The following is a 12,443-nucleotide window of genomic DNA, read 5'->3' as shown; positions in this document are numbered from 1 at the left end:
CTGCATCCTGACATTCTTACAATTAGAATCCCTGTTTCCAAGCTGAATACTTATAATGAACACAAGAATCTGCCAGAGTGTTTTCATTTTTAACTGATACTAAGCTCCTTCTATATGCATTCCAACAGCCAAACATTCCATGTGGTGAGAAATTTTAAAATGTGGCTTCTTTAAAATGCTTGTAAGAAAATTGATTTCACCCATTTTCTCCAAATGAAGCATCTGAATCTCTGATTCAGTTATTTCCCAAACCTGTCTCCAAACCATTAGGCCAAGTATATTCCATGTGTCCTAAATGAAGTCTGTCTGGAGTGGCCCAAACTGATTTCATGAGCAGCAGCCCACAGAAGTATGCTTTTTGCCTGGGAGAGGGATGGATTTGACAATATCAGTTCTTTTTTATCATCACATTATTACTGCCCTACCTCTCATGCAGTTCCTGTTATCAGGAGAGAGGATCCATCCTGAAGGGCAAGCACAGGAAAAAAAAAGTGGTCCAGATGAAGAAAGTAAGCAGAGGTGGCTACAGGGGGATGATGCACAGGAGTTAATACCTGAAAATAAAAAGGAACTATTAGCAACTATAACAATATGAGCAACTAGAGAGAATATTCTGTCTCATTGCTACTGATAAGATCAACCCAGAATCAAGACAGCTTTGCTATTTCTTTAAAATTAAAATAATGAAATTATTTCTAAGAACTGCAAGCAATACAATACACTTATAACAGGATACAATTTTCCATGCAAACCCAGTATCATTATCATAGTGATCTTTTCAACTTTCATGCATCATAACAAAATCTTTCAAACTCCATTTCACACTTTTCCTAACTACATGAGGAAACATGTGGCATTTGTAGTCCTTGATTGCAATAATCCTTCGAGATCGGGGATTTAAATTATTTGCTGAAACTTCTTGGAGAAACTAAAGAGAAAACAGTTGCAATGTCTTTTTCAAAGATAGTGGGAGTTCAATGCCAAATTTCTTAGGTCATTTTGAAACTGTCAATCTAAAGTTGTAAAATGTAAAAAAACAGACATTGAAGGTCTCTCCTGACTGCTATTATTACTATACATGAAAATTCAACCTAGATCACTTCCACAAAATTGCTGCTAAAGAAGATTTTTCAGAATGAGTAATCTTCATAGAAAACAAAAATCAGGTTTTGAGTATATCCTTAGCAATTGCAGAAGACCTAATTCTAAAAAGCTTGGAAGTTCCAGGAATTTACACAATTGTTACCAAGATAAAAACTAACAAGAACTGGAAACAAACTAACATAACAATTAAATAATGATGTAAACTCAGAACTCAAACTCTAAGAAAATTGTTCATGTCATCAGTATAAAGAATCTAAACTCTGGTTAGTGTAAGATTTAATGATTTACAAAAAAATGAGAGGGGATGACAGTAGATGACTGCATCTGGAATTTCAATCAGCAAGTAATTATTTCTTCATTTGTCAACATCAATATGTTTTGCTACTCTGCTAGTGCTCTATTCCTCCTTTTCCATCTGGCCACATAAAGTACAATAGAATAATTCAAAATGAAAAATTATGAATGTACTAAATACAATGAAGAAAAAGAAAAAAATTTCTCAACCAGTGATACAAAGTTTTTTAAACCTTGGGTTGTAAAATAAAACATCTCAAACCATAATTATGATGCATAAATTAATGCTACACTCTTCTAACTGATCAATTTGCTGTGAGAATGCTAGATGAGTTTAGTTCTGAACATGACTGAGGAAGGTTTTGTTCCGAAACAAATGCAGCACTGAAAGTACTAGTGCCTAACTCAGATGCAAGTCTCCACCCTCCCTGGCATGGGGGTGTCTTTCAAGGAACAAAAACAAAAGGTCTTTTTAATATTTATTACTTGGAAACACTCCATACACAAGAAATATAACTAAAGCTGAAAGATAATATTCTTATCAATATACTTCCCACTCTTCAAGTCATGCCATGAAATAACAAAATGTCTGATATGAAAGATGTCTACCTAACCGAAAGAATTTTTTTTACAGTCTTTCAGCTGCAAGAGATCACCTGCAGAAGACCTCAGGGAGAATATTTAATGCAATGAAGGGGTCTATTTATCATTATTGTTTCATTGACTAAAATGATGTAAAAGTACTTTCAGAGAAGGTTGATGACAGTAATCTTTTCAAAAAGAATTATTAATGCACAAGACATTTAATCTGGTATACCGCAGAGAGAAATTTTTTTAATTAAAATGCTTTCCAAAAATGCTTCAATTGTCTTATACAAATATTCAGAAGTGCAAGAAAATGGCACATACCACCTCCTTATTATTCTTTCTGGTTAGTCATTATCCTGAAATGCTGCCTAGATGGTTACTTTCCCTAACACCAGATTGAACAGTTGTAAGTCTATTATAGTATTAATTACTTGCTTGTTTTAACTCAATCCATTTGCTGAAAAGACTGATTCCTGGTGTTCCAATGCATGACATTACTGCATGCTTATTTCTGCAATTCCAAAGTTGTTTTGATGAACTTACCATTAGGCTGCTTTACAGGATGGACTGCCACAAGACCCAATGGCTGGTGAATATTATAAATCATAACTGTCTGGTTTCCTCCATGCCATTTATTGGCCCGAATTACTCGATTAGTATAGCGGTCACTCCAGTACACAAAATCTTCAAAGACGGTTAGAGCATGTGGGTGCTGCAATATCTAAACAGGCAAGGTTGAGTATCAATTTAGTTCTGGAGATTTGTATATGTAAAGCTTGCAATGAAGTAACAACAGAGCTGAGCATAATTTTTAGATAAATAAATAAGGAAGTAACCATGTCTCAAAAGGTACTTTCCAGAAAGAAAAAAAGAAATATCATCTATTGTCTAAAAACAAGACATAAATTATGAGGAAAATATATTTTTTAAAAAACTAAAATGCTATCTAGACTCTGTGAGATGAAGAAAATGAGGAATTAACAAAGCAGTCTAACTACAGGGCAGAACCAACAGATGAAAACCCAATAGTAGATTTTCAAGAGCACATTGGGAAAATGTCTAATGAGAATTACAGACCTGTCAAGAACTTGCATTCCTGATAAGCTCCCCTAAAATTTACCAGGGTTCAAAGAAGGTAGCTTATCTAGATTTCAGATAACCAGGAGTGGAAAGATTGCCTTAGCTCCTATTTCACACTAATTGTCTCTCCAGCCAAAAGTAAAAGCCCCAAGAATCAATTCTTGAAAACATTCAGGTGGTTATTGATACCAGTTTCTGTGTACCAACTGAACATCTGAACTATTGTTTTCATACAAGGACAGTGCTACAAGCTGCCAGGAGCACTTCCCTGGGAGATAGCCTGTAAGAGGGATGGTCCTGACGGAGTTGCTGCACACACCAAGTTCCAGTAGCACAAAACCCTTCACTGCTGTCAACAATAGTAGCAATAGTCACCCACAAAAGACCAGAAAAAGTTTCTCCAGGCTTTTTGTACTATATTTGCCTACAGAAAATGCACCACCTAATAGCAGCAATGTCAGATGTCACCTTCAGATTTCATACATGCAGACAGAAAAGATGAGAATGATCTAAAGCACTAAGTCTACATGCAGCTCCAGGCTCTGCTGAAGATCTCCTGAGAGACTGAATAGGATATGCAATTCCTCTTTTTACAGTAGCAAGAAGAAGCTAAAATATTTCACATCTGCTTCACTCAAATATTTTGAAGAAAAATACACCCAAGTCTACGACAATGAAAATATATTTTTATGTACTATCAGCAGGGACATGCGAAAACAACAGTTCCTCATTAAAGTCTTACCAGATCACTTGCAACCACCTGTCGTCTGTTGTTTCCATTGTAATCACAGAAATCAATATAATCAAGATAAGCATCAGCAAAATAGAGAAGTTTATTTGGATAATCAATGGAAAGTCCATTGGGCCAGTAGATTTTATTATTGATAATCACTGTGCGCATTTTGCCATCCATGCTGGCTTTTTCAATTCGAGGGTTTTGGCCCCAGTCAGTCCAGAACATTACATGAGCACTGAAAAAAGTAACTTCTGGTTACCAATCTGGGAAAAAAACCTAGCTGCCTATTGAGAAACATTACATGAAGACTCATAAGCCAAAAAATAGAAGCAATCTTTCTAAGAACAGTCCTACACAATGATACTGAAACTATTTATTTTAGCAATATGCTTACATAAGATATTACAGTAATTTCTGTTATAAAAATACTTTTAGTACTTCTACTGCTGTTTCTATTTGTCGATAATAGCAGCACACAGGAGCTACTGGTATCACTGGTTTTTAGTGTTGATTATAATCTGATTCTCCAGTTGCTACATAATAATTTAATACAGGTATGCATTGATAATGTTAACAGCACTAAAACTAGCAGTAAACAGAGTTCAAGGCATTGAAGACCTCAAAAACAAGTAAAAGTTTGTACATGAACAAGTCAAATAATCATATTTCATTTACTCTATGCCACTTGCTGTCTGAAATGGGAAGGTGCTTTTGTGATAACAATAAAATCTAAATAATTACTTTAGACTTGGGGCTATGAAGGTAGGCGTATGACATTAAATCACATATAAGCTTGTGGTATATCACCAACTGAAGTGATACATCATCATTTTGAATTAGTATTTCTTAACTAGGAAGCAAATGTATAAAAATCTTTTATAGCTAAAAAGTCATCTTGTTACACTGAAACAGAGCAACAGATCACCAGTAATTACCTCATGACTTTAAATATTAATCCGCTCTGCAAACACACTAAATTTTGTCATTTACAATTTCAATACAATTTGGCCATGTCCCAAATTTTAATAGTTACATCATAAAATAGGCATGTTTAAAAAAAAATTTTAAAATCTTACTCAGTTCTGGGATCTAACACTAGTCCTCTTGGGTTTGTTATATTTTCACTAATCAGCACAGTCCTGTGGCTCCCGTCCATTTTGGAGACTTCAATCGTTTCCAGAACAAAGTCTGTCCAGTAAAGGTTACGACCCACCCAATCTACCGCTATGCTTTCAGTCACGGTGACACCACTGTCAAACACCTGTTTAGTAACAAAAAAGTTTATATTAAATTTTACCCTTTGCATTTCTACAGATATGGAAAATGGCAAACCAAGTTTCCATATCTTCTAGGTCTATTATGCAGAAGGAATCACAGCGTGCACATACTCAAAGTGATGGCAAAGCATAAACCCAAACAATCCTACTAACTTCAGTAGGTCTATTGAAGAAGGTAGAATTTTCTTATAGGAAACCAGCTTACAGTTTGATGTTTAAAAAAGGGCTTCTTGAAAGTATTCAGGTTTTTTTTTCAAACAGCTATATGAAATGTTAGCTTAGCACCTACAAAGTTGTTTCACTTTGTCCCTGTTCTCTCTCTTCTTACTATATTCGGATTTCCCTCTTCCTCTTTGTTAATTGAAGACACAGCATCTTCCATTTTCTTTTGACAAAAGACAAGAAAAACTTACTCAGCAAAACTTACTATTTTTCGGTCAGTCCCATTTTGATAAGCACTCCAAATTTTATCCTGTGTTGTATCAGACCAAAAGATACGATCTGTAATTGAATCAAAATCAATAGCCACAATATTTGTCCCATCCCGAACCAGAGAATAAATACTGTGTGACTGAGAAGTGATGTTATCCACAACGATTTGGTTACGACTTGCCACCAGCAAAAGAAGATTCCCAGATTCTGTATAGAATAGAATAGAATAGAAATTAAAATAAACCCATGGGCAATTCAACAGTAACTGGGAGAAAAAGAAACATGAGTAATTTAACATGACTTTATAGCATCAAAGCTGTTGTATCTAAATATATGTATTGACAAATTCAAATCAATTCTTAGGCCAAGATATATTATCATATCCAGCCTGTCCATCTTGACTTTTAAATCTACCTTAGCTTTTCTCCATCACTCTTTCTACATACTTCCCTTCCAGGCTCCTACCTGCACCTTAGGTCCTCTTCCCCACTGTCTAACCAACAAAGGTTAGATTGCTGCTGATATCCAACACTCATTCCTCCATAAATCTCCCTCATCTCCCACTCCTGATTCAATCCCCAAAGTTTTTGCCACCTCAAATTAAACTGCTCAGCCTGGTCTTCCTCCTTTGTAATCCACCTTCTCTTTTTTTCCCCTTGAGACTATGTGGGAACAATGGACAAGAAACATATTACAGGAAAGCCATAGATTGCTGTAATTAGGTTGCACAGATAAGACACCGAAAAACAACTGAAGAGTAGCAACCATAAAGACAGCAAGTACAAGAAACTCCCTATTAGTAAGGGCCAAACTTATGTGCAGGTAAAATGCAAGTGTCTTCTACAACCTGAGTATATCCTTAAACCAGGAAACCTGTACAGACAAATTCCACTGGGTATGTGGCTCCTCCACACTGTCAGCATACCACATAAGAGATAGAGAACAACTGGCAGCTAGGCTGTATCAGTGATATTTCCTCCTTACAAATCAGCAAAGTACAGCATAGGCAGTAGGTAAATCTTATGAAAGGCTGGGATTTAAATACTTTGTGAGCATTGAACTTCATGAATAGCTAATTTTGGCCTATGGCTTACAAGTCTCTGACACTGCTTTTCTTCAAAACACTATTTTTGACCATTCCAGGGCTAAAAATAAGTGTTCATTTAAATATATTATTTCAATGAAATATTGGTTTCTAATTAACCCCTCAGCAGACAGTTTTAATTCTCAAGGTCATCTGCCATGAACAACTCTAAGTGGCTGTTTACGTCAGCTCTTTTAAAAGAGAACAATATTAAAATGGCAAAGTTTTGGGGGTTAGGATTTTTCCTTTTGTTTCTTTCTCTCAGGGAATTTTCTCCCATTTGTTGCTAAGAGACAATAACAACTGGTACTTAAGAAAGACAAAGGGTATAGCCAAGGAGAAGGGGGATGAGTGCAGCTGGCTGCACTATCGTAGCTGAGGGGCATTCTCTTGGGAAGGGCAGAGATACCATGAGATTTTGGCTGGGGGTGAGGGGCTAGGTTGGTTCTTCTTGCTCTCCATCAGAGGAGAACAGTTGAGCTGTTGCTTACTGCAAGGTGAATTCACAGCCATTGCCAGAGCCCAGCCCAGCCACTACTTCTTCTTTACTGTGGGTGAGCCTCTGTTCATAAGAGCAGCCATTGGACTGGGCCCTTATTAACACCCTACCTCACTAGAAAAGACCCTCACCATCTGCTCGGGTACCTCATGGGAAAACCCAGGACCCAGAGCCCCCTGAGCCACCTCCAAGGAAGCTTCTCCTGGCTGCATTTGGGAGGAGGGCTACCACTGCCCAGCCCCACCATTTCACTGCCACTGCTCTGGGTTTTCGCTACCCTCTAACCCTGCACCCTCTGCCTGCCAGGACACCCCACAGCTCCTGCTACAGCTGCTGAGTTTCTGATACATTTTATTTGCTACTCTGGGGTCCGCTTGTCCCTGCCATTCCAGCCGCTGCTCCGAGGTCCCTGCTGCAGCCCATTTCCCCACCCAGCCCGCCCGCCATTACCACGTGAGGGAGACGCGGCGCCACAGCGCCCCCTGCAGGCGCGGGGGAACCATGGCAGGCGCCCTGCCCGGCCGGGAGCCAGCAGCGCCCCTGCCGGCTGTGAGCGGAACTGCACCGAAGGGGACAGGGCCCGCGGCCCAGGGAGGCTGGCACTGGGTTTGTGGTTCCGCTTGTTCTTGCTGCCGTTGTTGTGTGTTTGCCTTGTTACACATATACATACTAGTAAATAACTGTTATTCCTTTTCCCATATCTTTGCATGAAAGCCCCTTAATTTCAAAGCTATAATAATTTGGAGGGAAGTGGGACATATTTTCTACTCCAGGGGATGTTGCCGCCTTCCTTGGCAGACACCTCTCTTTCAAACCAAGACACAAAGATGGACAGTTTTCAGACACTGCTGTCATTCTTTAGACTGACATCAATGTTTCTCACCTGCTGCTTTACAAGTCCTCCCATTGGCTTCTAGAATGTATCCTTCATCACAGTAACACCTAAAAGACCCTCTCTCATTGTAACAGTGCTGACTACAAAAGCCTGGAGGGTCACATTCATTAATATCTTCACAGGTCTTGGAGTCATTTGCAAGCTGGTATCCAATAGGACAGGTACACTGAGCTCCAAAAGGTCCTTGAATACACTCATGAGTGCAGCCAGCATTATTGTCAGAGCAGCTCTCCTGATCTGAAGTTGAGTTGGGGAAAGAAAAAAGCAAACGGTCAACAAAGGCTTCCTATGATAAATTTAAGTCTTTACAATTGCATTCTTAGCCTAAGACTGCTGCTAAAATGACTGCAGAATCATCAGTCGTGCAGTGTGAGACTGGACTGTGGTCCTTATGCAAAATATACACAGTGCACATAAAGACAGGTAACAACATTGCATGTACTGAATCCCATCAAACTAATGCCAAACAGAAGGCTGTCTAAGCATGTACAACAACTTTTTCAAAAACAGCTAGAAATAAACAAAAATTTACCACTGCAAACCTAAAACTGTATAAATAATAATTTAAAATTGTTTATAATCGTACCTGGCTGGGGTTCATCTGAGAATGTGCATTGATTAAAGGGAAGAAGGAGGAAAGAAGGAAAGAAAAAGATTATATTTAAATCAATTCATAATCAACATAAATACAAATTCTGGCTGCACATGAACTTCTTGATTCTAATCATGATTCTTAAAGTTAGAAATTTAAAATAGAATGTTAAGGACTGAATCATCTGAATTTAAAGCATACTATGCTTTAGTGAATGTGTTCAGGAACACAGAGTTCATTCCCATGTAGTTGTATAAAAATCTATATTTAAAGTCAGTGAAAGTCCTATTGGAATTCAGAGCACAAGATTGGACACAGATAATGAATTCCTCAGTCATCACTGTAGTCTCTTTTCACTGCAAGTTAGTTCCACTTAGAAATTAGAGCTCTAATTACGCTGTGCTTACATATCTGCTAGAAACATTGTGACACTAAATAGAGCATGCTGAATATTCCATTTCTTTCAGCAGACATAACACATAGTCTGTAGTAGATGCATGAACAGTAACTTACTGCACAATGGGGATTCATCAGCTCCATTAGGACAATCAGCAGTATTATCACATACTTTGCTGAGATTCACACAGATACTGTGACCTGGACACTGCCACTGCCAGCTGGGGCACCGGAAAGGTTGAGTCGGACAATCTCTCTCATCGCTCATATCCCTGCAGTCATTATCACCATCACAGATCCATGCTCGATATACACAGTTGCCATTATCACAGCGGAAAAGCGATGGAGGACACGTTCTGGCAGGGCATCTATGATGTTCATCTGAGCCATCTGCACAATCAAGATGGCCATCACATTCCCAGTTATCAGGAACACAATTGCCATCTGACTGACATTGGAATTCATTCTGGTGGCACATCCCTGGTGGTCTTGTAGCTGGAACAGTGACATTCAACAGTTCAGAAGCTGTTTCAATTTTAGATTGAGAAGCAAAACCACTATGTTCAGCTCATCTCTTAACATTGTAATAACTACTTACAATGCTATTAAGAACTGTGTTGCTTTTAGATCAGGCCATAGAATCACAGTCAGTCAATCAATCTACATGACATTTCAAAATGTGACCAATTCAGCTCTTACTTTATAATGTGATCAACAAGGCTATTCAACTCTTGTTATACTTTGAGCAAACACATATTGATATCTATGTACCTGTCCAAAGCTACATGAAATCAGGTCGGAAATTTCCACCACCCCGAGTGGTAACATTTTAACTAATTTAAGTGTAAAAAATTACTCAAGAAAAAAGTTTCAATCTGACTCTCATATATACCAGGTTTTCTGTTTTCTAGAGTAATAGACTTAATTTTGCTTTAAAATCCTGAGTCTGAAATGCCAAGTAAAAAAAAAAAATTTATAGCCAAAAGGAATGCAAACTCTCCTCTTTGCTTGAACAATCTAGTCTTGCCAGCACAATCTGCTTAGTCTAGTCCAAGATGATTAGAGGCATGGAGCACCTCTCCTATGAGAAAAGACTAAAAAATCTGAGATTTTTCAGCCTGGAAAAGAGTAAGCTTAGGGATGACCTAGTTGTGGCCTTTCTTGTAGGCTCCCTTCAGGTACTGAAAGATGAGGAAAGACTTTTTACAAGGGCATGTAGTTACAGGACAAAGAGGAATGGCTTCAAACTGAAAGAAAGTAGCTTTAGATTAGATATTAGGACTAAATTCTTTACTGTGAGGATGGTGAGGCACTGGAACAGGTTTTCCAGAGAAGTTGTGGATGCCCTATCCCTGGAAGTTTTCAAGGCCCGGTGGGATGGGGCTTTGAGCAGCCTGGTCTAGTGAAATGTGTCCCTGCCCATGGCAGGGGGGTTAAAACTACATGACCTTTAAGGTCCCTTTCAACCCAAGCCATTCTAAGAATCTATGATACTCTTGAGCTGGAACCTGTGTTTGAAATTCCTGCTCAGGAAAATGATGTAAAGACAAGTTTGCCTGAAAAGAATATAAAGGTTTCAAGGACAGTATTTGACATAGCAGATAAAGGAAATTTCCAGAAGCATCACTTAATAATGGAAATCTTTCTTTCAGCATCAGTATACTTACGGCAATCAGCCTCATCTGAGTGATCATTACAGTCAAAAACACCATCACACTGGTAGTAGGTGCTGATACACTGGTCTCCACTTAGACACTTAAACTCTGTGGCACTGCAGTTATATACTACAAAATTAAAAAATATTGAATGTTATTTATTTACTTTACAGAGCTGGACTGCACCAAATTTACCCTACAGGTGCTTAAGTCTGATATGGTATCAATTCCACTGAAGACCATAATTTCCTGGAGACACAGAAAATGCAGTGACTTTGGAATTCACAGAAAACAGAGGAAACAGATTTCAGCCCTCCATAAGCAGCCGAGAGATCAAAAGCATCACAATCAGGGTTAATTTATGGAAAGGTTTATTATGCATTCTGCTGTCTTGGGGCTGGTAATATGAGATCACCAAAGACTGCTTTGGGGGCAAGTGTGAGGAAACAATAAAGAGGCATTGAATAAAGAAAGTTACACTTACTGCAGTCATGCTCATCAGCACCATCTATACAATCTTTGTCTCCATCGCAGACATAGAATAGGTCAATACAGCGATGGTCTGGACATTGAAATTGCCCGGGTTCACAAGTACCTGTGAAAGCTATTAAGAATGACAATAAATGCAAATGTGCTACTTTCCTCTCTTTTGAAATCAGCACATTGCTGAGAAAGTAGAAAAACATTATCCCTAACTTGCAGCATATAATGCAGCAACTAGCAATCATATAAATTACAAGCACTAATAAATCAATATCCGGTAATTTTTCATTTATATGTAGGCTTGGGCTCATGGAAAATAAACAGAAGGTTCCAGGTAGTGGATAATAACTCTAAAAAAAGTATATGAAAAAGCTACTCTCTTACTTCTGGTAAAAACTTCCAGCCTAGATTAGCTGACTACACCATTAGCCATCACTGAGATCACTTGTGAAGTATGTGTTTAGGACATCTCAGCTCTAACTGCTTTTTGCTAATTACAGTGGATGACATTATGCAGCACCATGATTATGACTATCACATTTGCTCCTTTTTTTTTTTTTAATTATTTCTCTGCATTCTACTTGGCCCATACTACTTCAAATTAGATGAGTTTTTCACATCGTAAGGACTACAAAATATCAGTCTTAGATACCAGTCCTTTTTTCCCAATTTCATTTATCCTCCTTATGCCAGCAGATATTATATATGTAGATATGCACAGTTGATTATGAAAACAACAGGCAGTCATGATACTCACTGCAGTTTTTTTCATCTGAGCCATCACCACAGTCATTATCAGTATCACATAGCCAGATTCTTGGAATACATCTTCTATTATCACAGGTGAACTGGGTTGCAGGGCATGAAGAGGGTCCTTGTGTGGGACAATGCAATTCATCGCTGCCATCAAAACAGTCATTATGTTTATCACAATGCCAGCGACCCGGAATACACTGTCCACTGGCACAGGTAAAAGCTGAAGAAGCACAAGTATTGTCTGAATCAAAGAATAGAAAAAAGTCTTTATAAATATCTCCAAAACTTGCCTTTCCTGCAACAGTAGTCAGTACAGTCATTACATTTTCAGAATGCCTAAAATATGCATCAAATTCTAAAATGCGCATTGCTTAGAATTAAAATGTCTGTTATGCAACATGCTGCAGAACTGAACAGAATACTTACAAACTTTTTTTAAACTGCAGGAAACAATAAAAAATTAAACAGTTGAGCACTCCAAAACTATCTAAAGAACAAGAAAAGTAACTCCTTCTAGTAACCATTTGCTTTATACTTTTTCCCAAAAGATATTCTAGTTATTATAAAACAGC

At 38.1% G+C, this 12,443-nt stretch overlaps 1 protein-coding gene across 1 annotated transcript in view; it reads right to left on the bottom strand.

Annotated features, from left to right (window-relative positions):
- The window catches only part of LRP2 (LDL receptor related protein 2), a gene marked incomplete at both ends in the record, with an annotated part of 116,877 nt that overhangs the window by 56,891 nt on the left and 47,543 nt on the right, over window positions 1–12,443 (bottom strand). The window contains 10 exons of the mRNA XM_082285402.1: window positions 426–554; window positions 2,530–2,707; window positions 3,809–4,037; window positions 4,879–5,063; window positions 5,507–5,718; window positions 7,978–8,226; window positions 9,095–9,472; window positions 10,645–10,761; window positions 11,117–11,236; window positions 11,873–12,112. Coding sequence (XP_082141528.1) covers window positions 426–554; window positions 2,530–2,707; window positions 3,809–4,037; window positions 4,879–5,063; window positions 5,507–5,718; window positions 7,978–8,226; window positions 9,095–9,472; window positions 10,645–10,761; window positions 11,117–11,236; window positions 11,873–12,112 — 2,037 coding nt within the window. The remainder of the gene's footprint in view (window positions 1–425; window positions 555–2,529; window positions 2,708–3,808; window positions 4,038–4,878; window positions 5,064–5,506; window positions 5,719–7,977; window positions 8,227–9,094; window positions 9,473–10,644; window positions 10,762–11,116; window positions 11,237–11,872; window positions 12,113–12,443) is intronic.

The sequence above is a fragment of the Coloeus monedula genome, assembly GCF_965178545.1.
Source record: "Coloeus monedula genome assembly, chromosome: 7".
NCBI classification, from domain to species: domain Eukaryota; kingdom Metazoa; phylum Chordata; class Aves; order Passeriformes; family Corvidae; genus Coloeus; species Coloeus monedula.
This window is presented reverse-complemented; position numbering and strand designations above follow the sequence as displayed.